The sequence below is a fragment of the Chroicocephalus ridibundus genome, chromosome 21 (assembly GCF_963924245.1).
Source record: "Chroicocephalus ridibundus chromosome 21, bChrRid1.1, whole genome shotgun sequence".
Lineage (NCBI taxonomy): Eukaryota > Metazoa > Chordata > Aves > Charadriiformes > Laridae > Chroicocephalus > Chroicocephalus ridibundus.
In genome coordinates, this window is record NC_086304.1 from 4,392,192 (window position 1) to 4,419,106 (window position 26,915).

General features: G+C 53.5%; 1 protein-coding gene across 3 annotated transcripts; it reads left to right on the forward strand.

Annotated features, from left to right (window-relative positions):
• The first annotated feature begins 13,692 nt into the window (after positions 1–13,692).
• HJV (hemojuvelin BMP co-receptor) lies at positions 13,693–20,522 on the forward strand. Of its 3 annotated transcripts, XM_063357428.1 has the most exons (4): positions 13,693–13,987; positions 16,051–16,209; positions 17,332–17,834; positions 18,351–20,522. In XM_063357428.1, exons 2-4 carry the CDS (start codon positions 16,116–16,118, stop codon positions 18,972–18,974), a joined length of 1,221 nt encoding a protein of 406 aa, XP_063213498.1. In that variant the 5' UTR covers positions 13,693–13,987; positions 16,051–16,115; the 3' UTR covers positions 18,975–20,522. The 3 variants fall into 3 exon arrangements, with proteins under 3 accessions (XP_063213498.1, XP_063213499.1, XP_063213500.1); XM_063357429.1 differs by lacking the exon at positions 13,693–13,987 and having other exon boundaries at positions 16,071–16,209; positions 17,198–17,834; XM_063357430.1 differs by lacking the exon at positions 13,693–13,987 and having other exon boundaries at positions 16,072–16,209; positions 17,343–17,834.
• The last annotated feature ends 6,393 nt before the right edge of the window (positions 20,523–26,915 follow it).

Sequence of the window (26,915 nt, forward strand, 5' to 3'; positions counted from 1 at the left end):
TTCAGGCTTGAGGGCACCTGCGCAGCCCCCCAGCACCCCGTTCAGCTTGGCTACAGGTGAAATTTCCCCACTGGAAACAGATTTCAAGTCCTCCCCAGATAAAAACCATCAGACCCACTTGCTTTGGCCCTACCGGTCTCGTCCCCGTGGGCTCTGGCAGCAGGTCCCTGCAGGGCTGTGGTGGCACCGACGCAGCCTGGAGAGGTGACGTGCGGCGGGGGCAAGACCCCAGGGTGTGGGGACATGTCGCGTCCTGCATCTTCTGTATACAGGGCCGGCTGGGAAACCATTTCTGAAGGAAAAAAAAAGAGAGCCATGTTAAAAAAAAATAGTGTCTTGGCTGAAGAAACATCCCCATTAGACACCCCGCAGCAGCGTGGCTCCCGGCCCCCTTCCATTGTCAGGGAAAGGTCAGCCCCTGACTAGTTAGTTATCATTAGCTAAGGCCAATTTAATCACGGCGATCGGGTATAAATCACTGCGGACAGACAGGGCACTTTCCTCCCTCCCCGCCTCCCCGCCTCAAAGGTTGACAAATCTCCCGGCCGTCTCCCCCCGCCGACCCCAGCTCCGTCGCCTGCCCAGGGCTTTTGGCCACTTTGCCAAATATTAAAGGACGTCGTAAATCACTGGGGCGCTGCCCATCCATCAGCTTGTCAGCCTGAAGATCAGGGTCACGGGTACGAAAGAGCAAGGGCCGAGCGGGAATGGCAGCAGGGCAGGAGCGGGGTGGACAGGCAGCATCGGAGGCTGGGAGGGATGCGGGGATGAGCTGGGACGGATGGAGCGGTCCAAAACCAGCCCCGTTGCACCCAGGTCCTGCTCATGGGGGCTTTTCCCACCTCGCTCCTGTACCAGCAACCTGATGTGTCCCACAGGAATCAAAGCCGGGGTTAGAAATTGGTGTCTGGGTGGGAAGAGGGAGCTCTGGACCGCTTCGGCAGGATGCTTGGGGCTCCAAGGATGCTCAGGGCTCCAAGGGATGCTTGGGGATCAATATCTGGTTTCACCCACAATGCCCCCAACGCCTCTTGCCCTGCTGCAGGGGTTGGTTTTGGTACCCTGCCGAGGCAGAGACCACAGCCAAGGGAAACTGAGGCACAGGGACCACCTCCCTGACCCCCCCGGCAGCAGCCACGCAAAGGGGGACAGAGCCAGGACCCCCCACCCACGGGGACCAGCACCCAGCCCAGAAGGATGGAGCTGGACACGGCGTACAACTTTTTCTTGCCTCCCTCCCTCACCACCTTCCTTTTTATTCCCCCCCTCCACACACACCCTTCTTGCCTTTTTTTTTTATTTCAATCTAATTGAAGGGGGGTGTGTGGAAGATAAGAGCTGCCAGGGCTAATTACACCTCATTATTCCAAAGGATCTCTCACGCCTCACTTCTCCTCAAACGCCGGCAAAAGCGAGGGGGAGGGGGATGGCTATTAAGGGAAAAGGCTTGGTGGAACACAAAGTTGGTTAATTCACACGGCGCAGCCCCGCGGCGGCTGCGTGGGGGCTCCCCTCCGCCTCCCGGGGCACCGCCACTGGCTGGTCTCAACCCTGGGGACGCTGGTGGTGGGGCCGAGCGGGGTTGGGGGGCCCTGGGGTGGATGGAGACCACCCTGGGGCGATGGGGCCGGTTTGGGGTGCTCGGAGGGCACCAAGGCCACGTCCTTGCGTGTCCCCACATCTTTGCGTGTCCCCAGGACCTTGTGTGTCCCCACCTGGAGGTGGTCTGTTATGGCAGATGGGCTTTTCAGCAGGTACCGAGGGTGTCGCTGCCTCGCTCCATGCCTCAGTTTCCCCTGATACGTGCATGGGGCAAAATTCCCTGTAACCTCCCTCAAGCTCCTGCAGAAAATCTCAGGCAGCCCCAGGACCTGGGATCCTGGTGGGGGCTGCAGCCCCCCTGTGACTCAGAGGGGCAGGTTTAACCCCCAGATTTTTTCGGGGAGCGGGTTGGACGCAGGGGCTGATTTTTTTTTTAAGCATTCCCCTCCCCAGTCAGAAATTCCCCTGCCTATTTTCCCCTTTCCTGTTTTTCCAAGCTATTAATTTGCTGCCTCCCTGGGAACACTTTGAGGAGCAATCCCACCTGCTCCACGCTCTTGCACCCCAAAAAAATAAGAGATTGGGATGGCTCATCCCCCAGGGACGGGAGCATCCTCCCCGCTGCCGAAGCCAACCTTTCCCACTTGGTGTTAGGAAAAGTTACGGCAGCAACTCTTTTCCAGGGACGCCCGCCACGGGTCTTCGCAGCCTCTTCTGCAAACCCAGTTTGCTTTCTCCGCACCATAATATACAACTTTTACTGCCTCTGAGATGTGTTTCCTCCGTAAAACTGCACGCCACAAATTCTCTCAGCTCTCCAGTGACGTTACTTATTTATATGAAAAAGGAGGGATGTGATCATAAAGCAAGAAATTTCTCATTTTGCTTTGCCAGTAAAGGCTCCAGCCCTGGCCTGCGCAAAGCAAACCGCAAATCTTTCCACAAGGATGAGGAATATTTTAGAAAGTTTTCGCACGGGGGATAATTAATAGCGGTAATATCTGATGGACGAGGCTGAGGGTGGTTAGACTCAATACGGATGGGGAGGAAAAGGGATTTCAAGAGGCATTTTGGGAATACTCCTCCTCAACAGCTCCCAGCCACGTCCCCAGCAAAGGCATTTTGGTTGGGAGGAGGTTGAGACCTTCCTCCGCCCAGATCCATGGCCGTACCCAGGAGATGGAGAAATAACTCCATCCCCGAGTGCCTGTCGGGTACCACATCCCCGGGACGGCACTATAAAAGATGGTAACATCCCTGTTTTCCATTGCTGAATCCTTACCTCACTTCTCCCATCAGCTGGGTTTTCTCTCCCCCGCCGTGTGATTCTGGTGGTCCCAGCTCAGCCTTTCTAGCCAGGTATCTTGTCCTGTGGGAGACATAAGGGTAATTTGGATAATTCAGGTAATTTAGATAATTGCGGCTGCAAACCCTCCTTCTCATTCTCCTGTTTTCTGCCCCCAAAGTCCTGACACCTTTTATTTAAATCCAGGAGGGATAAATCCATCTCTACCTTCTGTTTAAGAATCAAAAAGTAACCTTTAGCAAAAGCCGGAAAAGTTGATTATAGGAAATCTATAAAATTTCTATAAAATAAGGACAGGAATACATCACTTCTGCGGGCCTGGGGGGGGCGGACTCTGAATTTACAAAGAGGAGTGGTGGCTTCGAGCGGGCTGTTAGAGGATGCCACCAGCTTTAAGTCATGGCTCTTCCCAGATATTTCAAAATAACAATGGACCAAAAAAAAATTAAGTAAATAGATATTTATCTGGAGTTTGTGCATCCTTCTGAATGGCCACCGAGCTACAGGACTGCTGGTTCACACTGACTTTTCTAAGTGTGGAGAAGGAGAAAAAGGTACTAAACCCCATAAACCTCCTCAAAAATGGGAAAGGATCCTTTCTTTTCGGCCCTGGAAAAGCCCCCGAAGCAGCAGCTCCACTCTCCCCGCTTAATGCCGACATGTTTTTCCCAGTGAAATTATGTATTTGTAAGAAATTATTTCAAACCCACCTTGTCGGACCGTAACCTTTCGCCTTCGAGGCGGTGCAGGGCGAGGAGCCCTCATCAGACCCGGCAATCACTGAGCAGGAAAAGGAGGGAACAAGGAAGCAAAGTAAAAAGGAAAGATTACCATCAATATTGCGTTGGTCTCAAGTTCATTAATTTGTGGTTTAAAAGGCTCGGCGGAGTGTTAAACAAATCTCATCTGTGCCGTGTTGCCGACACCTTTGTGCTTCTAACGCCGTGGCGGCTGAGCGGCTTTTTATCCCAAGGAATTTAGTTTTCCTCCGTGTTGCTCCAGCACAAGCCGAAAGTTGATGAAGCAAATGCGGGGATGACTTTAAAAAAAGAAAAAAGAAAAAAAAGAAAAACAAAAAAATCATCCCTTGTCACTTTTAGCTTCCAAACTTATTTCTAAAAAAGTAAACAGAAGGTTGGCTTGGACATTTTTTTTTGTTGGTAGTTTTTCCCCCAAAATGCAGGGCATGGGATGGGGCAGCGCTAATAAAGCTGGGGTTTGTGGCTTTATAGCTCACCGTGTTGAAGTTTCACGGGCTGCGTGTTCCCCGCTTGCTCCCGGCCTTTAACTTCCCCCTTTGCAAGAGGCAACAGCATTTTTCTGCAAATATTGGGGCAGTTTTGCCTATTCCTTGAAGGAAAAAAGCCGTGAGTTCTCCAGCCCCAGCGCGCCTAGCTCGGAAAAGAGCAGAAAAGATACTTGCCGATTAATACTATTAAGTAGGATTAAAAAAAAAAAAAAAAAAAAGCAATTGAGGTTGGATAATGCCCTCCAGACCAAACCAGCTCGATGCTCCAGCGCCTGGCAGGTCCTTGTGTGCCCATTGTAATTTTTTTTTATAAAAGCTGGAGGCTTTTATAATTCCTGCTTAAACTTCTCCAGCCCCTGCGCAAGCAATGGGTCGGTATTGCTGCAAATGAATTTAGTTAAAAAACCCCAGAAAGCTTCTGGATATAAATGGTGTAAAGGACATTTCAAGTCAGTATTTTTTGCTAATACATCCCTGGAATAAAGATCGTCTGTGCCCGCAGCACGATCCCTACAAGCGATTCTGTAGCCGTTGAACGTTCAGCCCCACCGCCCTGTTTGCTAAACATGGGATTTAATTCAGGTCCCTGAGAAGGCGACACAAAAAGGGCTTTTTGGAAAAAAAAAAAAAAAAAAAAAATTTAAAGCTGAGGGAAGGTCCTTATAGGGTGTAAAAACGCTCCTGGGAAGGGCAAGTGAGGGATGTTACCGGGGAGAAATTGTCACCCCTGGAGGGGGTGAAGCGAGGGAGCGGGGTTCCCCAGAGAATATGGGTCCTCTCCTGGAAAAACAGACGAGAGACCAAAAGCAGGGGAATTAAAAATGCACACGGCAGTGGCAGAGGATGGTGAACATATTTTGCAATACATTTGGGGGTGTGTGTGTGAAGATACATTCATGTTGTCCACACCACACCACACCCCCCCCCCAAAAATCAAAAACCGATAAAACCGCTTTGTGTCTCTTCACGGCGATTTGGGACTCAGTTATATGTTAGAAAGGGACTTCCTGAATATTTTCAGCGGTAAAACCTCCGGCCCAGCAAAGTCAGCCCAAATCCAAACTTTTCAAGGGTTTGGGGAACTTTTCCTCTGCCCGCCAGCAGCCCTAAGGAAGACTCACCTCCCTTCCTCTGCAAAAACAACCCCGGGTTTGATGCCACCTCAATATTTCCTTCTGAAATCTCATTTTTCAAGCCTTCCTTCCATTTTCCTGACAGCATTTGTTTTGCGGTCACCAGACAATATATTTAACTGCGCTTTGTTACCGTCCATTTTCTGGAAGACCCGACTGCGTTAAAAAAAAAGAAATCTCTCGCAAAGACAAAAACCCAAGGAGATGATTAATTCAGATCCAAGGAGACCTGTTTGAGGGTGTTTCTTTTACGAGATACCTCATCTCGGAGCCGCCCTTGCACAGCAAAGCTGGTTGAAATGCAGCTGGGGAGACTCCGGCATGGCGAAGGATAAATATAGCTCTATAAAATTTAATTTAATTCATTTATTCCCCACTCCGTAGAAGTGAAAAACCAACAGGGTCTAACCTCAAGGTTGGCTACAGGGGGGGGAAATGGGAAAATAAGCAGCGATGCAACTGGAGGATGCTTTCCAAATTGGCTTCCCAACCAGGCACAGGGTTGTCTTCACTTTTTGCTTTTTTACCATGTCCTCGTTTTCACAGGCCATAACTCTAGCCGAAAAGCTTAGTTGAACAACGTCGACCTGGGGTGGCTCCTTTGATGCCAATGGGTTCATCCTGGCTTCGGCTGCCGGGGATGTGCAGAGGCCGGGGAGCCCCTGGGACGTGTCGGGGGATCCCAGCGGAGGATGAACCCCCCGGGACTCCGAGGGTCCCGTTTCCCTGCACGGCTGCAGGATTTCTTTTGGGATTCACCTCCAGCATCTCGGAGGCAAAAAATGAACCATCTTCAAGGCAGCTCCCAGGCCTTTCCCAGTGCAGCAGCTGCGGCGTGCTTTTCTTTCATATTTTTAATTCCTCTTCTGAAGTAGCAAAGCCCTGGGCGAAGAGATGCGTGGGGTGGGAGGCCAGTGCCAGGCACGGAGGAGAGTTTATAGAGTTGCCCTCCGGGCATCCCGCGCTACCCGGCACCCGCATCCCGGTCCCGCACCCCCGGGAGCAGGGCAGCGGTGATGGGGGGGACCAAGACGTGTCCCAGTACATCCCCCGTGTCCCTGCCCGCACCCAGCGGCGCTGGCAGCGTCCTGGTACATCCTCCTTCCCCAGCCTGTTGCTTTTCTGTCCCCAGGTCTCTTTTTGAGACTCCTCTTTCCCAGGGTTCCCGTCCCCATCGGTGCTTGTTTCTACCCCAGCGCTTGCAGCCTCCGGGACCCATTTTAATTCCTTCCACAAAGAGCCACATGGCTTTTTTTTTTTTTCTTTTCTCTCTCTTTCACTTCTTTTCCTTTGTGGAGGGATCAACACGGGCTCCTCCAGCCTCTCAAGAGCTGACTTAAACATCCCTTAAACCACTGTTTATTTTTCCTCTGGTTAGGAAAAGCCACGCAAAACACAAGGCACGGGAAAGGTGGACAAAATACCAAGGGGCTGTCGTGCTCTCTCCACCTCTCTCCTGCTTCCACTTTTCCCTGCCAGTGATATTATTATTTTTTATTATTATTATTATTATTATTATTATTATTATTATTATTATTATTAATTTCTGGGATGAGGTGGATTTTTGCTGCCTGCCAGCTGACATCCAGCCTTGGCCGAAGTGAGAGGGAGGGCGAGCACTGATTGACAAGTCTATAAAATTAAAAATAACCAACCAGCCCCAGGTCCATCAGGGTGGATCCTGCTCCTCTCCGTATTAACCCTTCGCTGTCCCGCCTTTGGCAAGTACAAAGAAAACGTGCGCAGGGACGCTCTGCTCCACCCCTGTGCCCAGAAAACCAGCAAGGAATGCTTTCACCAAAATAAATCACCACAATTTCCCTCCTCTTGATTTTTAAATGGGAAAAAAAAAAAAAAAAGAGAAAACAGAATGCTGCGGGTGAGCATTTCCACCGAGAGAATGGATAAAAAGTTTGCCAGGCAGCTGGGAAGTCATGGGGAGCACAAAGATGCTTCAGCCACTTTGCTGCTGGCCGGGGCAACAATTTGCTCTGAATTTGCTACTGGCGATGGGATTGCTCCCACTAGGATCCTGTTGGGATTTGCTGCTGGAGGTGGGGTAGCTCCTGGTGGGATGCTGGAGGGATTCCTGCCCTGAAAGCGGAGCAGCCGCGCTCTGCCTCTCGCACCAGCACTGCCTGGTTTCTCCTGCCAGCCAACGCAGCGGCGTCGGAAGCTTTTCATTCCCCTCCTGGTTTCCCTCCCCAGCCTAAATATCATCTGGAGATTAACGACTTTCTCACTGGAAATATTCAGGGACAGAAAAAGAAATGTTTCCCCCCTCCCAAACACTGTTTGAAAATAAATAATTCCAAACTAGAAAAAAACCCAAGGAGAGTAAACCCGAGAGTATTGCACTGACAAACTCTTAGTTAATCACAGAAATCAATTAACCATCTCCATCGTTTTCCCCCGCTTAAAATAGCCCCTGCAAGCCCCCAGCGGTGTCTTACCCCGGCAGCTCCAGCTCATCCGAGTCCCAGCGTTGCCTGGAAAAGCACTGAGGGATTTGCACAGCCGTGCTGGTGAGCTGGACTGGGTCAGGGGGACGGGGACAGCCTTTCCAGGCCCTGAATGGCATTGTGGAAAGGAAAAAAAAAAACAAAGAAAAAGCCCAAACCCAACCCTCTAATCTCCAGGGATTCACGCCTTGCCAGATTCGGAGCCCCCTGTGCTGCTGGTGAGCTGCAGCATTGCGAGGGAAGGTGCCCAAAACACACTGATTTTGGGGCAAATCGCAAACCCCTGCATGGGTGAAGCGAGTTGAACCCCCAAGAGAGATTTTGCCTTTCGGTGTGTCCGCAACAGAGCTGGGGTGTTTAACCCCCTCATGGGAAAACCTGGGGGAACTTTGGTTTGGATGACACTCCTCGCGGAAGGGCTAGATGCTGTGAGAGGGGTGATGGAGAGCAGCACCCCTGCTGTTACACCTCTGCGCCGGGGGTTTGGCCCTCCAACACGCCATGCCCATGCTCACGCACACCGTGCCCACACTCACACATGCCGTGCGCACACCGGGTGTTTCTAAAATGCCGGCGCTCTTGTACAGATAATATATGTGTAACACCGCACAGGCAGCCGCACGGTGAGAGAAGATCACGCCACACACAGACCACACGCATGTGGGGGCCGTGTTTTCCATCCCTTGTGGGCTTTTGCTCTGGTCCCCATGTTCCCTGGGAGGGGAGAGGAGGCGGCGAAGGCTGCGGGAGCATCCCCCCAGAGAGGCGGCCGTGCTGGATCGCTCCCAACAGTGAGCCCAGGCGAGGGTTTCGGTTGCCTTGGCAGGAACCCGCTCTGCGAAGTGAAGTTCAACAGGTCAGTGGGGACACCGGGAATCCAGTTTCTTCTTCCCTTCCCAGCCAACCCCCCCCCACACCTCCTCGGAGAGGAAACGCCCTCGAATCCTGTGTAATGGACACTGAATTACACTACATTTGAAAAGCCTCTGGCTGATTTACTGCATTTTCTGATCCCCCATGTGTTGCGGGGTGGGGGAGTTATTTCTCTATTTCCCTTCCTATTTCCAGGATTTTCCAAGGATACCATTTCCAGGTATCCTTGGGCTGAGCTGGCACCAGCAGGAGCTCAGCTGGGAGTTCACTTCCTTCTCCTGTCCAGGAGGGAGGAAAAACCATTTCCTGACGGTCCCCCCCCTCCAGCCCATCTTCTCTGCTCCCCAGACCTCTGCTAAAGGCAACCAAAACATCATTTAGAATCCCTCGCTGGAGCATTTTGGAGGCCTGGAGACAGGCAGTGTGGCTCCTGGGAGGGGATGTTATTCCCGTTTATAGGAGCAAATCCCTAGAAGTGATTCTGCAGCCCTTTGCTAATCCATCTGCACTGAGCCAAAGCCTCTCCGTTGGCCACCAGCTCATGGCTCTGAGGGCAGAGGAAGCCCAAATTTGCCACCAGCTCGGATCCGGTGATGGAGCTTGGGGGAGCCCAGGGGCAACACGGTGCCCCAGGGTTTGGGGACAGAGGACAGTCCCCATGGACACCTGGGGGTGGCTTTTCCAAGTCCCCCACTCTTGTTTTACTCATTTGTTGGGACACTGTGATGGAGGGCTCTTGGCCTTGAGGACCCTGTGGGTGCCATGAAAGCAGGAGTGGGGAAACTGAGGGCCCTTGGGTGTCTTTTCGGACATCTAACCCGCTGGTCCCAGGACTGCTGTGATGCTGAGCCAGGACCTCTCCCTCCTGCCCCCCCCCAGCCCCAAACCCCGCTGCCACTCGCAAAGTGCTGCTGCCACCTCGTGGTGTCGTGTCCCCGCGTCCCCAAAGCCAGCTCCAGGCATCCGCAGGGGCTGGGGTTGCAGGGGACTCCCACCAGTGTCCGGAGGCACCCAGTGACATCCTTGCACCGAAGCCATGCAGAGCCCGGACATTCCTCTCCCACCATGCAATGTGGACACCAGGACGCTGCCTTTTAACTGATGGGGAAACTGAGGCACGGGGAGGCTGTCTGAGCCTGCTGCTGGTCCCCAGCATCCCAGCTGCGTGTGCTTGGGCATTGCTGCCATCACGCATGGGGCTGGCATTCAGCGGAGACTGAACAGGGCAGGGGACATCTCCTGGTCCCTCCGCAAAGCGGTGGCTGTGTCCAGCCCCATCTGCTCCCATCTTTTTTTAGCCCCGGCACTTCCCTGCCCTGCAGCTGCGCAGCCCTGGAGCAGGTGCTTGGGGCTGGTGATTTATCGGCACGTCAGCATCTCAGGAGGGTCTCCCAGCAGTGCCCAGGCAAGGACAGGGGAGCAGGATGGATGGTTTTCCTCTGGAGGTACCCAAGGGATGCCAGCCCCCCAGGATGTGCCACACGACTTGGGTCACACCTTCAGGCAGGGCGGTTGAAGGATGCAGCTCCCCAATTCTTCACCAGCCTTCCTGAGATCTTCCCTCTCCAGATGTAGCACCAAGATTTCTGGTCCTCCCAGCATCTCTGGGACCTCCTGAGCTCCCTGAGCAGGCGAGAGGGAATGCCCTGGGCTGAAGAATTCTGGAGGAAGAGTTTAACTTGACTCCAGACTTGCATCTTCATCAGTTTTTTTCCATCTCCCTCCTTGCAGAGCCAGGAGAAGGGCAGTTGCCTGCTGTGGCCCAGGCCAGGCGCTCCTGTGCCCGAGGAGGCAGGTACTGCTGAAAGAGGAGCCTGCCTTGAATTTCCAGTGGTACTTTGCATTCCCAACCTGCTCATTTTTCCCTGGAGAAACCCCGAGATCGGTAGCTCCAAGTGGTCCAGCTGGGACCCTGTGTCCATCTCACGCCGGGTTTCCTCTGCCTGCAGATTCGAAGTGCGCGGTTGGGAAGCCTTAGGCTCTCCCTCCCTTGTCCCTTCCCCTCCCCACTGGAATCCAGCTTTCGGGATCAAAAATACTACTGGCTATTTTTAAAGCGTTGCCTGAGCCCCCTCTCCTCCAGCTCACGGTGACGGATCGGGCTGTCGTAAAGTTCAGCTGTTTTCTGCTCCCTCTGCACCAAGCTCGCGGTGTTAACAGCCGTGATTCCCTCCTCGCTCTTACCCAGAGCCAAACCCACGCCGGGGACTGGGATTCACCTCCAGAGGGTCTGGGGGCATTTGGTGGCCCGTCCTGTGGTTGGTCAGAGTGGAATTTGCTGGGGTAAGTGGGGCACTGGGTTCCTCAGCAGAGGTTTGGGGAGGGAGAGATGGGGGGGGTTGTGCCAAGCACGGCATGGAAAGAAGGGTGGATGCTTTGGGTTTGAAGCAGGGACTGTGCAAGCGGCCTGTGCGTTGCTGTGTCCGTTCCTGGAGAGAACAGAAAATCCTGGGAAGCCAGGCTGATCCTGCTCGCCTGCGGATGCTCAGGAAAGGCTGATGCAGCTCTCCCCAAAAGGGGCTTAATCCAGCCACGTTCAGGAGCGATGCTGGAGGGCGGCAGGAGGGTTTGCTCACGTCCACAGCTCTGATGGAGGCAGATGAGCTCGTTGGATACCCGATGCCTCTTTAGATATGTTTTGCTGAGTTTCCCTGTCCACACAAGCCATTTTGGGTCCAAACCCACCTGGGTTGGGAGCAGGGCTCCGGGTAGCAGTGGGTTTGCAGACGCAGCTGACGCCAGCTCCAAGCCAAGCCGGGGCTGCTCTCCCTGAGCAGATTAAATCTCCAAAGCACTAGGGTTAAACCAGACCCTTGCCAAACCCATTGCCTTAGTGACTGGGCTAGATGGGGGCTGGAGCCAAGCTGTGACCACACTGTCTCAACCTTTGGAGGGATGTCATTGCTCCAGATGCCAATCCACGTGGGCGATGCTCACAGGCAGAGCTGCACACTACCTGTTTTGCACCAAAAATTACACAGCTGCCACGAAAAGGGTCTCTTTTCCCTCCTGCCAGGGCACTGCAGTGCTTGGGAAAGCCTCATCTTCTGGGACAGCAGGGTCTGGGTGAGGCCAGTGGCTCCGCAGGCCCCTCCGGGGCAGGATCCGGTGATGCAGCTGGTGGGATCCGGCGCTTTACGCCTCCTAAACCTCCAGCTGATTTTGCTGGTGGGAAGTGGGGGGAGTTGGCTTTCGGAAGCAGTTTGATCACAGATGCTTTTGTCTCGGTACCGTGACTCTCTGCCAGCTCGGGAGAAATTCCCAGTCTCCTCAGCCCAACATATGCCTGCAGCCCCCAGCTCGGAGAGCTGCCGCCCGCTGACAGCGGTAAAAGCTATCGATGGCTCCGTTTCATGGCATGGCCAGGATTGGCACGTCGCCAGGGAGGTGCCACTCATAACACCTAGTCTCATGGCTGTGAGGAGGGTCCCACAACTTGGATATCCCTCGGTTTGGTGTCTCCATTTGAAGTTTCCCCTTCCCTTGTCCAAAGGAAGCGGGGAGGGTGGGATGCCAAGAGGCCACCGCTCTTGCCGAGCCCAGATGGTACCGTCTGCTGTTCCAGAAGAATTCCCACCTGCCCACCCCGTCTCCCGCCCCGCGTGTAACCGATTCCCTTGGTGGGTGTCTGAGCCTCCTCCTGCCGGGGGCTCGCGGCGGGGAAGCCAAGGGCAGCAGATGGGGAGGATACAGGGCACCCGAGGCACGGCCAGGGCGGACCTTGGGAGGCTATGTTAGGATATGGGTCTTATTTTTTAAACAACATTTTTTCCACTCGCTGGTTATCCCTTGTTACCAGGTAACAGAGACCCAGAGCATAAATACTGGGCAAGGAAACGAGCTGCAAAGCCTCTATGCGCCCCAGTAGCAAAAAAGAAAAAAACACCCTGGGTATCTAAACCCCTCCTCCTCCAGTGGCTGCTGATGTAAATCCCAGTTGGGATTTGAACCCAAGCTGGTATTTTTTCTTTGTTTTCCTTTCCTCTATCTACTGCCCCCAAAGAAGATGTACTGTTACCCTTAAAACAAGAGTCTGACTGTAGATTTAAGCTAATTTTGCACTAAGCAGCCACGATCCCTCCTTTTCTCCCCAGTGAAGAACAGTTCAGTGGCTGCCATGGCCCACCCCAGGGGTGGCGTACGCAGCGAAGAGCTTGTGCCAGGGTCAGAGCAGGAGAGGAGAGGACCAGAGGGGGGAAACCCTTTTCTCCCCCATCCCTAAGCAACACAAACTGGTCTAGAGATGCATTGAAGAAATCGGGAGCAAATTCCCCTGGGAGGGACATGGCAGTACGTGGGGGAATTGGGTTAAGCCCTGATGCTCTGTCTGCTCTCCAGGGCTTGGGTAGGCATGAGGCTCCGAGGGCGCTGCGGGTCTGCGAGGCTTCGCTCCCTGCCGTGAAGGGCAAGACATGGAAAAGAGCAGGAATCTGGTTTAGGAGGTGGAAGGCTTTTCTGAATGGGTTCACAAAGGGGTTCGTAGGTGCTGGGGACACCCAGGGACCTACTTTCAATTCCTGCCCTCCAACCCGAACTGCCAGGGATCCTAAACGGACAGGGCACCCCTGGAAAAAACCTGACCTGGACATTTCTCCACCACTTCTCCTCCCTGCAGGAACAGGGAGTTGTGCAGCCACTTTCTGCACCCAAGCCCTTGCAGTTGGACTTTCGGGAACCATCCGGCATGACCCCATGTTCATCGACCCCTGGGGACACCAGCCACCTTTGGCCAGTGCCGTGTTTGTGTCCAGGACTTGGCTGTGCCCCAGGAGGGAAATCTATGAGAGACAGGGCTGAAAAAGTATTCCCTGTGGGGATTCACTCCGCAGGGAAAAGCACAGGGTGCAGGCAAGGGGTTGCAATATCATCCAAGGAAGGAAAACCAGGTGCCAGCTCCTGCAGCCCATTCTGCACCCCACGAGTGACATGATCGCATGCCACCGAGCAGCATCACCCAGCCAGGGGGGTCTCAGGGCTCCCACCTCCTCCTTGGGCTCCTCTGCCCTCCCCTTGCCGCACACCGTCTCCCTCTGCCCCCTCCGCTTGTTGTTCTTGGCTGGGGTTTAGCCTGTCTAAATTTAGGCGGATCTATTTCAACACCCATCCTCTGCCCCGTGGGGGGAAGAGGACAGAGCAAAGGTAGCCAGGGAGGAAGAGCAGAGACCACGGTGCCCCGTGGTGGGGTCTGCTCTCCACACCCCCGGCCAGGCTTTCCCCACCAGCACTCTGGATTTTATCCGGCTGTGAAGCCATGGACGTGCCCAGGACTAAGGTTGGCATTTTCCCGGCTGTCATCCCAGGGATCTCTCTGGCTGTCACTTGGGGTAGAGCTGGGTGACAAGGACGAGCTGGCCCGCGTGTCCACCACGGAAGGAGCTCCCTGTGCTGGGAACCAGCTCATCTCCAGAGGCGGCTGACACAGGTGAGTGGGGCTGCAGCAAAGCAAGGGCAGGGACATGGGTCCGAGGCGCGGGACGTGGGCACTGGCACCCAGGGGTGCTCCAGGGTCCGATCCTGTGTGCAGCTGTCTCCAGGCAGGGAAGACTGGGGGGCCCCCCTCATTGCCCCGCCTGGCACAGCCAGAAACCATCCACGTCCCCTCACAGCTGGCATCACCTTGGGCTTGCAGAGCATCTCTAACTGCTGCTACTGCCTTTCTCCCAACGCCATTGGGGTCAGGATGTCCCAAGGAAAGTCCTGCTCCCTGCAGAACCCATGGCAGGGCCTCTCCTTGCCCCAGCCAGAGCCACGCTTCTCTGCTACACATTAACCTGCTGTTTATCTGCTAAGCCTTGCACCAGGTGCCCTCTGTGTCACCACCTCCAGGGGACTTTGGTGCGTAATGCTGAGGGGTCACCAGCTCCCATGAGCTCTTCATGAGCCCCAAGAAAGATGCTCAGCCTGGTCCAACAGGGTCAAGCCAGGTAGGGCAAGACATGAAGTTGTCCCTTCTCATTGCAGGGGGATTGGATTAGATGACCTTTAAAGGTCCTGTCCAACCCAAACCATTCTATAATGCCATGACAGAGCAATTGCCAGGCACCAGATGTAAAAAAAAAAAAAAAAAATATCTAAGTATTGTTTCTCACATGGAGGAGGATTGGAGCACACAATCTGCTTGTACCTCGCTCGCCAGCACACCCCAAATACCAGGTCTCATGTCCCCATGCCCTGGGGCTGCAGAGACCACTTTCCCCCTGTCACGGTCGGCTCAGCTTGTCCCCGCTGCCAAGAGTTGCTGGCAGCCAGAGCATTGCCAGCAGGTCTGAAGCATGTTTTTGCTCCAGACATCTGCCCTATTAGCCATTAATCCAGCTGGCAGAGGGACACAGGGGGCCGCCAGCACACGGATACGTCACCGTGCCAGCCAGTACAACCAGTGATGGTTGTTTGATGGCCGCAGCCACGGCAAAGGGAGAGGGAAGGTGCTAGACGGACTGTGATTTCTCCATTTTTGAGATGAGAATTCAGTCTCTTCCCTCCCCAGTTGCAGCTCACACTTACCAGCAGTCACTGTGTCAGTAACATCCTTGGGCTGCCCAGGGTACCAGGCACAGACACCTCCCCATGAGCATCGGCCTCTGGCAACTGGGACCTCACAAGAGCTAAAGAGGAGAAAAAAAATCCCAATTTCACATACATCAGTATGAAAAGGACCTTCGCAGAAAGGCTGTTTGACTAACAAGTGACTAATAACTACCTGTTAAAACAAGCCACCAAGAACTCAAATCCCCACCCCCATGAAGCACGAGGGAAGTTTAACTTTTTTCCCATGGCTGCACCTCCTCCTGCCACAGCCCGGTGTCTGGATGTGTGCAGCTAATGTACTCCCCCTCCAGCCAGCTTGAGCCCTGCCGGCACCCAGGGAGCAGCCAAAGCAGCAAGGGGGAACGGTGCAATGTGACCAAGAGCAGGTTTCCCAGCTTTAAGGGAAGCTGGATGCAGGTTTTTGGTGGAACAGGAGGTGTTGCTGTCACCTGGTGGTGCTGGCTGGGGACGTCATGGCAGTCACACTTGCAATGTGGCTTTTCAACTCCTATCCCCTTGGACGCCATGCTCCAAACCTTTGTTTTGGTGCGGATGACAGTGGGCCAGAGGCAGCCCATGCTGCACGCAATGTGTAGGAGAGGTTGGGTCCTCTCCACACTCATTGGCCACTCGCATCCCTGCCATAAAGCCTCTCCAAGCCCCTGGAGCTCACAGATCCTCTCCGAGGGCAGCTGGAAGCTTTAACTCTCTGACACACCAAACTGCACAGCATGGCTGCCTCGGGGTGGAAGACAAAAGCTGCAGTAGCCGAAAGCAGTTAAAAACCAAACCCGTGGGGATTTTGCTCAAAAGCTCACCTCCTCCTAAGAGGCAGCAGTGCAGCCAGGCCCTGCAGGGTCACATTTGGCAGCTGCCTGGGTGCTTGGGGGCTCTGTACGTCTGTGCCAGCCCACATTTGCTGGCACCTCTCAGATGCCACCTCTGCTTTTCTTCCAGGGGACCTGCTGAATGAAGCCAAGAGGAGCTGGGTGAGCAACCCCCCAGGCTCTGCATGGATTGGAATGGGGAAACCTGCCTGCAGTAAGAACCCAGGGCAGCTGGAAAACCCCGGCTTCTTCCTCCGAGCTCTCTTCCTCCTCCTCTTCTGCAGGCATGGTAAGGAACTGCATGGGCAGAGCCATACCCCTGGCAAGGATACCCATGGGAGCTGCAGCCCCCGGGTGCAGGGAGGGTACAACCATGGCAGAGGTCCTGGGAGGCGACTGGAGCCAGCAGAAGGTCCTCTTGTCGCAGCCACAAGGCTCAGGCAGCCTCAGAGTGCCCTCGGCCCACCCCAGCCCCAGGGAAGGGCAGGCAGCAGCTCCCACCAGCATCACCAGCCCCTCACAGGGCGGCCTCAGCAAGGAGAGCAGTCCCCTGCTCTCCTGTGGCAGGCACTTTCCCTGGGAAAGCCCTGAAAAGCTCTATTATCTCCCAAGATAAGGCAGGGACAGCAGGGCACAGGGACCAGCCCAAGTCAAGATCTTCTACTGAAAGGCACCAGCCATATCCATCACTCTCCTTCCCGCATCTCAGACACTCTACAAGGAGAGTTACGACCCACATCCTGCAAAACCTAAACTCATCACCCTACACAGCCCAGTTTACATTCACCTCCTGCAAGGGCAGCCGTCCCTTATGACCCCTCTGTTTAATGAGCTAAATGATCCCTGGTGGGGCAGGTTCGTTAGCCCTCCTGGAGCTGTGGCCTTCTACAGCACGGAGAAATCACATTTGAGGGGCAGGGGGCAGGATGCCCTTGGTGCAGTCAAGCCTGGCATGAAAGAGTAATCGCATGGCCTGACCACGGCTGAAATAGGAAGAAGGGGTTTCCCAGAAATTCCTGTTTGTCCCCTGGCAAGCCCCGGGGTGAAGAATCTCCATCTGAGCCACGTCCCAGGGCCACAGTCCCAACTGCTGTTGGCAGTGCTTATGCCGCAGGTACAGTCTCACATCCCAGTTGCTTCAGGACACCCCTTCGGTCCCGTCACTGGCCTCTGTGCTGGGCTCCAGCCTGTTTCTGCAGCAGGTAGCCCTGGATTTATTCCCCTCAGGCACCTAAGAAACAGGTCATTTAACCCAGCCACTGCCTTCATTAATACAGGGAGATAAACGTGTCTCCATCATGAGATCTGAAGCTGGCCAGGTGGTGGGAGGTGGTGGGAGGAGAAGGGGCTGCCCTTCCCCACTCCTCCAGTTCTACTGGGATGCCCCGGGCGGCCCCTGTCCCTCTCCCAGTTTCTTCCCAGTGCAAGATCCTGCGCTGCAACTCGGAGTACGTGGCTGCCACCCTCCACCTGCGCGGCCCCGGCCGGATGGCAGCGTACTGTGACGCCCTCCGCTCCTACTCCCACTGCACCCGCAAGACGGCTCGCACGTGCCGGGGTGACCTGGCCTACCACTCTGCCGTCCATGGCATCGAGGACCTCATGATCCAGAACAACTGCTCCAAGGAAGGTCCCACGTCACCGCCCCGACCCCGGCCCCCGGCCCCCAACCACCAGGGCCTTGAGTCTCTCGATATCTGCAACTACGAGAAGAGTTTTCTCTACAAGCATGGCCAACCCCCCACCTACCAGCACTGCGCAGCTTTCGGGGACCCCCACATCCGCACTTTCCACGATGACTTCCACACTTGCCGGGTGGAGGGTTCCTGGCCTCTCTTGGACAATGACTACTTGTTTGTGCAAGCAACCAGCTCGCCAGTGGCGAAGGGCTCCAATGCTACCGTCACCAGCAAGGTAAGGCTCATGCATGGGGCTTGGAAGCAAACCCACTCACCCCCGGGATGCAGCAACGGCTTCGGGCATTCCCTGCACTCCCTAAAATGGCTGGGGAGGGCAGTAATAACTTCAGCTGAACCCACACGGGATCAGGAATGAAGGTCTGCAGGAACAAGTGGGATGAAGGTCATTGAGGGGAGCAGTGAGACCTGCAAACGCTCCCATTGCTGCCTGGGGATGGGTTAATGTATGGTCCACCTGCATGAAGTCTATCCGGGCTTGGCTCTGTCTCAGTTTCCAGTTGCTTGAATGGGATTAAAGAAAGAAGGAAACACAGGAAGGAAAGAAGGAAGCATTGCTGCTTTCCCAAAAGGACTGCAGCAATGTGGGAGAGATGGTTTGGGCGCAGAGGGGGAGGCATCAGTGAGGCAGATGTGTGCCACCTGCACATAGCAGATACCTGGGGTGGGGACACGGCCACCACTCTGACACCCAGGAGGTCAGATCAGCTCCCCTCTGATCTGCTCTCTGCAGCTCACCATCATTTTCAAGAACATGAAGGAATGCATCGACCAGAAGGTCTACCAGGCTGAGATAGACAACCTGCCGGCGGCCTTCGAGGACGGATCAGTGAATGGGGGGGAGAGGCCGGGCGGCAGCAGCTTGGCCATCCGGGAGCGCAGCCCTGGGCGGCACGTGGAGATCCATGCGGAATACATTGGCACCACCATCGCTGTCCGCCAGGCTGGCCGCCAGCTCTCCTTCTCCATCCGGGCGGCTGAGGAGGTGGCCCGTGCCTTCACGGAGGAGCAAGACCTGCAGCTCTGCGTGGGCGGCTGCCCCCGCAGCCAGCGCATCTCCCGCAGCGAGTGCTGCCGCGGCCGCACAGCGGCCGAGACAGCCCGGGCACTCTGCAAGGAGATGTTGCCTATAGAGGACGTCTACTTCCAGTCATGTGTCTTCGACGTGGTGACCTCGGGGGATGCCAACTTCACCATGGCAGCTCACGGGGCCCTGGAAGACGCCAAGGTCTTCCTTCCCAATGCTGAGAAACTGCACATCTTCCAGGCTGGGGGAGGCTGCCCGTGTGTCTCTTCTTCCTTCCTCTTCCTTCTCCTCCTCACCTCTGGTCTTTGGGTTGTTTTATTGCACTTTTAGCTCTTGTTGGTGTTGCATACAGCACAGGGGACACAGCCAGCCAGCCCAGAGGGGTAACCCAGGAGAGCTGCTGACTCCAGGCCAAGATCAAGAGGGATGCCTTGACTGGGATGATGTATCTCTGTGGCGATAAAGAATCAGAGATCCAGACCCCTGGAGAGGGGAGCACTGGAGATGAAAGACACTGAGACACTGGTTTGCACCCACTGTTCTTGCACGTACGGCACTGATTGAACCTGGTTCCTCTCCTGAAGGCAGATCACAAGTTTTTCTGGTGAATTCTGCTACATTTCTTTTTTTTATAAAGATGAGGACATTGCAAACATATCAAAGGAAAGAAACACACAGGGTGAAGACACGTTTAGAAAACCTCTCTGCCCTTCAAGCCTTTCCATAAACTCGCTTTACACCTTTCTTCCAGTGTTACTACAGCAGACTTTTACTCAGGAACCCTACAGATTCAGACATAACAGGCCTAAAACCCTGATCCCAATTTTTAGCAGCCAAAAAAAATGTTTTTTGGTGGATTGGGGGCCCCTCGACCCAGCTGCTACCAAAGGAATGCAACAGGGAAGCAAGGCAATAAGTTGTTTATCGGCATGTTGTGACCAAGGTTTGAGATTTCTGAGCTAGAAATCAGCATGTCGTACTGTATTCTCCTCTCTCTCGAGCAGTAACGTGCTAATTCCAGCTTCGGGAGCTGCAGAGCATCAGGTCTCTGACATTTCAGGCTACCGTTGCTATTTTTCCTTGCTCTCCTGGCACCTGTCCAGGACCTGATATAGCCAGTTCTGCACTCTGGACCAGCATTGAGTTTCACGGAGGAAAAAGACTCCTTGGTATTCCTCTCCCTTGGGCCCAGCATCCTCTGCCACTGTCACAACCCCCTTCAAATCCAACCCTGACTGTGGGTTTCGCTTGCGAAAGGGAACTAATAATGAAGCCGCGGAGCTGGCAAAAAGCCATATGATGGTATCAATGGGCAGGGGAGCCATTAGCAGAGGTACAGAAACACAGAAGTGAGGCCAAGTTAGATGTTTAATATATTTAAGAGGTTTTAAGTAAAGGAGATAGAGTATATGATAAGAAATATTTTCCATATGCAAAGACTTTTTTCTTTTTTTTTTTTAATAAAGAGGGCTCACATTGAAAACTTTGCCATTCCTGCCCCAGAAGAGCCTTGCAAAACCTTGTGGAGGCAGAGGTTGAGCTGGCAGACCTAGGCAGGATTTCGGCGTAAAGCTCGGGGAAAGAGAATTGCAGATCATCCAGGTACGGAGTATCTGCCAAGCTGTAAAGGGAGGTTTTACAGTTCATGTCTCAGTGTATCCGCAGTTTCTTTTGTCAGTTTTTTTTCTTCTGGCTCTTCTGCCGAGGGCACAAAGAGTAAATACGGAAACGTTTCTTCGATATCTCAGCATATTTCCTCCTCCAACAGGCACTCAAGGCACATGGTGACTAGCATGAGAGTTTCTCTGTTTCTTGTGTGGTGCTCTCGCTAATCCCTGAACGTTTTGACATTAAAGGTGTCTATTTTTGAAGTCCTCATTTCCTGTCATCTGTCTCTTTATTTCTTTGGTCGGCAGCAGCAGGTGAAGATAATAATATCTCGCCTTCCACCCACTGCTCCTTTTACTCTGGAGCGTTTTGTGGTCTATATATACATGCGCTGAATGAGGAGCTGCTACGCTCCACCACTTTGCTGGAGACTGCAGGTCCCTGGGGGAGCATCGTTCCCCATAGGGACAAAATCCTCGGGAGTCCTGAAAAGGCTGCAGGATTGGTAGTGCTGGAGCTCCTCGTAGAAACAGGATTGACTTGATCCAACAATAAAAGGTCGCCACTTCCAGAGTGTGAACCGGCAGGTCTTTCACAGCACAGAGCAATGCTGCGCAACTGCTGGAAACAGGGTTGTGGTCAGATTTTATGATGCAGAATACAACTATCCTTTAGATTTTGGCCAACGGAGCCAATCAACAAGAATACCATGGGGAAAGGGGGGCTTTCCTAATGGAGAGATGAGGATCTCGCTGGCTGATGACCCCTGCAGGCAAGCAGGGCCACACTCGCCACCCAGACCCAGCCTTGTGGTACCTCCAGAGGTCATAAAATGGGGACATGAAGGCGGTGGAGGTGGTCCTGTGTTAGCCCTGGGCACATGGGCATGGCAGGGAAATGGCATAGCAGAGCCTGGCCCACCATGTGCCTTGTAGCATCCCCACCGAGGAGCTGGTGGTGGCTGCTAAATCTCCTTTGTGGGAGGGCTATTATTCAGACTCGCTCTTCCCAACCTGCTCACAAATGTCCCACCTGGGAAGGGGGCAATGAATTGGGCAGCAAGGGCTTTGCCCCCGTTGAAAAGAAAACCAGAGTTTCCTGGGTCTACCTGTGAAAATTGGATCCAAGACCCCTCACACATCATACACCTGACAGACCCCAAAGCCCCTGAGAATCAGAGACTCACAGCACATTTGATGGCTGGATTAGATGATCTGAAAGGTTCCTTCCAACCAAGGCAATTCTATGATTCTGTCTCAAAGGACCCATAAGGACCACCGAGTTCAACTCCCTGCTCCTCGCAGGACTACCTAAAACTAAACCATATGACTACCAGCATCGTCCAGGTGCTCCTTAAGAGAGGACTTTGGCCAGCGCTCTCTGGAAGAGGCAAGCTGGACCATCCTGAGCCGCTCACAGAGGTCTGAAGCTCTGATTCTGGTTGGAGCAGGGACTTGTGAGTCACAGTGCGTCACAGCCAAGGCCGCCACCTCCTTTACCCATGACACAGATGCTTAAACCTGAGCTGCAGCCTGGCTGGGGTCCAGTAATGTGGAAGGAACGTGCACAGCACTGAATGGGTTTGCGCCTGTTCCCCAAATTGTTCTGTACTCTGCATCCTCAACTTAATGACTGCAGAGGAAGCAAGACCTTTCAAAGACGTGTTGAAGTCTGTAAGTAGAAGAGAGACCTTTCCACTCCTGACAGATTGCAGTCTGAAATAAAGAAGTGGAACGTAGGCGTGGATCCAAGCCCCACTGATGTCAACAAGAGTATTTCCATTGACGTCAGTAGAGTTTGGATCGAGCCCTTAAGTTTCCTAGCATATGTCACCTGCTAAAAAAGACACGGGCAACACTGGCCAACGTTTTCAATAGCAAGCCCAATTCGGGCCATTCTATGTCCAGATGCCCAACCTGGGTGGTTGGAGCAAGGGAATTCCCAGTTTGGATCAGACCTGTGATTTGCCTGCCCTGGTAGGCGGTTGTCAACAGCAGCCAGCACCAAGTCTCGTAGGAAGGTGAGAGAAGTCTGGGACAACCTGCTCCTCTTACACCCCGTCTCCCTCTGATTTCTAGTAGTCAGAGAAACACCAAGGCCTTGAGGGCATGAGGTGTAGTAGCCAAACCTGAATCTTCATTAGCAGCTGCTTCTACATGTCATAAACCAGCCTGATCATCAGAGGTGGCCACGTTTGCCAGGTCCCAGTGTGGCAGTGAGGGCAACACAGCTGGGTATGTTGGAGCTGCCAAGCCTCTAACCTGCAAACCAGAGCTCTCCAGATCAGAAGCAGGTCTTCGAAACAGCAGCACTGGTTTAAAAACTGGCCAAACCTGCGGCTTTCCTCAGCCTGTTTCCTGCCAAACTGCGGTGTGTTTTGTTAGCAAGATGTTGAGGCCAAGACGAGAACTTCTTCCACAAAGTTCAGGGTTAGATTCGGCTTCCTCATGTTCAGAACAGCCAACGCCTTGAGCAGCGTCACCAGCAAGGAACAGGAACAGCAGTGGCTGAAATGGGCACGTCTCAGCGCGGAACCCTTCCTCAGCTTCCTCCTCATTTGTTATGAAAAATAATCTCAAATCACAGAAAAAAAATAAAAAAGAAATAAGCCACCAGTGGCACTTGGGCAGCAGATGCACAGAAGCCAGATTTCTGGAGCTCCAACCTCCGTTGTCCTCATGAAGTGGCAAGTGCCACAGTCGTCAGCCTCTCACAGCCATTCCTCCTCCTTCTTGTAAATACACAAAGTGAAGATTAACACTCACTTTCACTTTCACAAATACCCAAGCAGCGTGCTCAACACATGAGAAATTAGCTGATAACAGCCAAATTTAAACGCAGCTTCACTTGCCCCCTCTTAAACTTTGTACCTAGGACGGGTAGATGGGAGGAAGGAGGAAAATTCCTCCTGTGTCATCCCTGGCAAGGCCTCTAGATGTCCACACAACCCAAAGTACGAGAAGGACTTGGAAGGACTCCACAGGCAGCTCCGCAGCGAGGGAATGTCCATCCTCACCCCAAACACCATGAAATGCTCCCATAAACGTTCCATCATTTGGCCTCGTTGCCTGTGAGAACAGTGAGGGTGAACGAGGTCTAGGAGGGGATTGCTCCCCCCCCAATTTTAGCTAAATTCTCTAAATTAAGGAGCTTGATGTTTGGGGTGAGCATCTCCGCTCAGGATCCCCTTGCCCCCAGGCACACACAGATGCTGGCAGCCTCAGAGTAGCTCTGGCAGCTGAAAAGTAAGGAATTTTCCTTATTTCTTTGCTCTCTCCAGCATCGGGTGCCTTTCAAGAGACAATTGGATGGAGCAGGGACGGAAGCTCAGGAAATCTTTTGCTTTATAATACTTTTTCCTCCCTCCATAACAACATATTTCAAACCCAACTGTCGCCAGAGGCAAAGAGGACCTGGTGAATTGGTTTGGCAAATGGATGAGCTGGATTTGTTCCTAGGGAAGAGGAAGGCTTGGCCAGATCAGCCGGCCCTGCCATACACCAGAAGCCCGGGAGAGGTCACGCTCTCCCAGCCGTAGGACAGAGCTGATGCAGCTGAGTCTTCCCACCCAGAGCAGATGACAGACACGGGACTTCCCAAACCCTGAATTCAGATTCCTGCTTGTTTATGGACAACCAACTTCAGTCCCTTGTCACAGCCCTGGCTTTCCCTTTCCTCTGTTGCAAAAAAACCACGATCTGGCCAGAAAAGAAGTGAAGCAATCCCACCACGGCAAAGAACCGTCAGGGAGAGCTTTCACATTGCGTTCCTTGGCAGGAGCTGGAAACGTGGGGCTCTGGGGGGGAAAAGTCCTCCCGCCCGAGCCCTGAGAGGACTTCTCCCCGTTCAGCAGATGGGGAAGGGGAAGAGGGGACCCCGATTTGTGCCACAAAGTATTTAAAACTGGTACCGCAGCCTGCACAGCGCTGGGAAGCACAGGCAGCGGCAACACAAGCCATTGCTGCGGATGAAAGCAGCAAAAAAAAAGCTGATTTTGGAAATCCCTAACAGGGATCTGCCCTGAGAGCTTTCCAACCCGTTTCAGGTAGATCCCTGGTAAAACCTCTGTGTTGCAGCAACCCAGCAGTGCCATGATCCCCCCACCTCCCCCCGCCGCCTCAAACCAGGCACTGCAAACCTGAATAACCTCACCAAAACTGCTGGTTTTCTTTAGACACTGAAACGGAGACGATGCCCTTTTTTTCACTGCCTGCTTTTCAAACCTAGAAATCGCTGTCAAATTTCTGCCGCGGGCGCAGCCAAATGCCACCAGTGAGAAGCCAAGCGTGGGACAAGCGTGGATTTCCAGGAGCCACTCAGGTCCCACAGTCCCTCGGTTTCCAGCTGTAGGGACATGCGCCCGACGCAAATAGCGTGGGATTTATTTAATTATGTTCCCTCTACATAAACAACCTCCCCAAAGGAAATGCCTTTTCCGCCCTGGCTCCCGCTCTCGACCATACAACAGGCACACTCTGTCCCTTCTCTGGAGCCATTGTGAATCCCTTCACGTCCTTCTCTTCCCCTCCCCCCCGCCCCCCCAGCCTCGAATTTGCTGGAAGCAGCCATATATGGTGGGAAAAATTGGAGAAAACAGCAGGGAGAAGCTCCAGGGCTGCACCCAGGTTGTCTGACGGAGGGGAGACGGGACAGCCTGCCACGGGAGGAGCGTGGCTTCTCCAGGCAATGATGGGTGGCGGCTCCTGATAATCTAGACTAGGAAAAACAACAACAAAAAAGGCTTTTATCAGCATCGGGCTTTTACTACAAGCAGGATTCAGGTGGATGGTGGGAAGGAGGACAGTTTCCAGCAAGGCCGTGCAGCGCAGTTCTGGAAGCTGCCCAGTTTGTGCCTTACCCAATTCCTTCTCCATGACCCACAGAGCAGCCCCGGCTTCCAGTGAGTCACCTCAGGGCCTGGTTTCTCGCTCAAACCTAGCCCTGCTTCCTTTGAACTGGGTTATCCCCAGCATATAATTAGTCATGCAGCTCTCCTTGCCATCCCTCGCCCCCGGCCAGGCACAATGGGAGAGGACAAGGCTCCGGATATTCTCCCCATCCACCTTCAGCAATAGTTTTGCTCCTAATTAAGGGTGGGGGGTTACGCCAAACACCACGATCGCTGGGGGAAATAAGCTGGGGAGGGGGGTGAATCCCTTAAAATAATTGCTTAGTGGGAGCAAGGAAGCTCCCAGGAGCTGGTCTCTGCCCAGAAATCCAACCAGCTTCTCTTCTGATGCCCTTGGGGTTTTTTTTTTGGAAGGAGACATGACATTTTGGAGCTTTCGTTTTTACAAGCTGCAATTCTCAGTGTTTCCGAAACCCCTCGCTTAATCCAGAGGGCTGCTTGCATGCGAAAACTTGTGAACCGAATCTCAGCCCTAAGGAAATTCCAGCTTCTGCAGAAGGAGCCAGGAGGCATCGGATAGGGGTCAGGGGAACAAAGGGCAAAAGCTGATTGACAGAGGAGAAATTTGGAGAGGACTGGGGCTGTGGAACGTGCCTGGGACTGTATCTTTGGCAAGCTCTTTGGGTTAGGGCTCGATTGTCCTTTGACATTGCTGGAATGCGGTTTACTGTCCGAGAGCGAGAATCCTGGCTGGATATGTCTTCCTTGGAAAGATGGGCACCAGAAGAAACTGGAGAGGGAGAGCGTAAACACGTCTCTGACAGGAACGCCGGGCACAGCTCCAAGCTGGGGGTCTTTGGGATCAAATATCCCATAGCTGGCAAGGCTGGGAAGAGAGCTCTCCTTGTTTGGCCAAATTAGAACAAAATCCCCAGCTCTTCCTTAATCCGGGGCACCTTTTTCCTAGCGTGCCACCAGAGACAATGGGGCAAGCCGGCCAGCACTGGGGGGAGCCAGCAGGAAAAGGTGCAGTTCCTCCATTACGTACCTAATTGTGAATTAATTCCCTCACAGCAAGGAAATTTGTCCCGCAGTTTGGCAGGCAAAGAGTTTATGCCCTACAGTTTATCTGGCTGGTTTATCGGTTTATACTAACAGGTGTGAATTAACTCCGGGGGGAAGGAAAAGATGGCAGGGGGAAGAAAAGCAGGGCTGCGTGCCAGAAAAAGCACAGAAAAACAAGCTCCAAAGGACAAGGGGAGACAACTCCTAACACAAACACATCCCTTTCCCTCGTTCAGGGTGGGGGAGGTCTTCGGAGCCCCATTTTCCATTCCTGCCTCACTGGGCGGCTCCAGAAAAATATTGTTCTCCCCGTTTCCTCCACTCCCCGCGTTTTCCTGAGCTGTAAAAGCATTAAGGGCTTTTAAAACCAAGGGCAAAAACAGCCCCCGCCTGCCAGGGAGGAACGTCTAGCTCAGCAAAAATGATCGAGGAAGGAAAATTCGAGGGTTTCTCTGAGTCAAAAGGCTCCTACAGGGGACAACACCCCAAATCCCAGCTGGAAAACAGGGACCAAGACCCCATTTATAGGAAGTTTATACACAACACAGTTTATAGGAAGGATGTGGTTATTTGCTGTCCCTTAGATCAAGGGGGAACTTGTTGACAGAAAAAGAAAAATCCCCCATTTTCTACCTCGAACAGGAGAAACATTTTGACCTTGTAAGCTTAAAAATAAACGTTTGCCTCAGATTTTGTCACCAGCTTTGTGTCATCCCCCCCTCTCCAGATACTGCCCGAAGGGTACCTAT

What these genes read in the sequence shown, in the direction of transcription:
- HJV (XM_063357428.1), top strand. Translation starts at nt 16,116, where the DNA reads ATGGGGAAACCTGCCTGCAGTAAGAACCCAGGGCAGCTGGAAAACCCC. An exon ending in CCTCCTCTTCTGCAGGCATG is followed by an intron (nt 16,210 to 17,331) that starts GTAAGGAACTGC and finishes TCCCTCTCCCAG; the next exon opens with TTTCTTCCCAGTGCAAGATC. An exon ending in ATGCTACCGTCACCAGCAAG is followed by an intron (nt 17,835 to 18,350) that starts GTAAGGCTCATG and finishes TGCTCTCTGCAG; the next exon opens with CTCACCATCATTTTCAAGAA.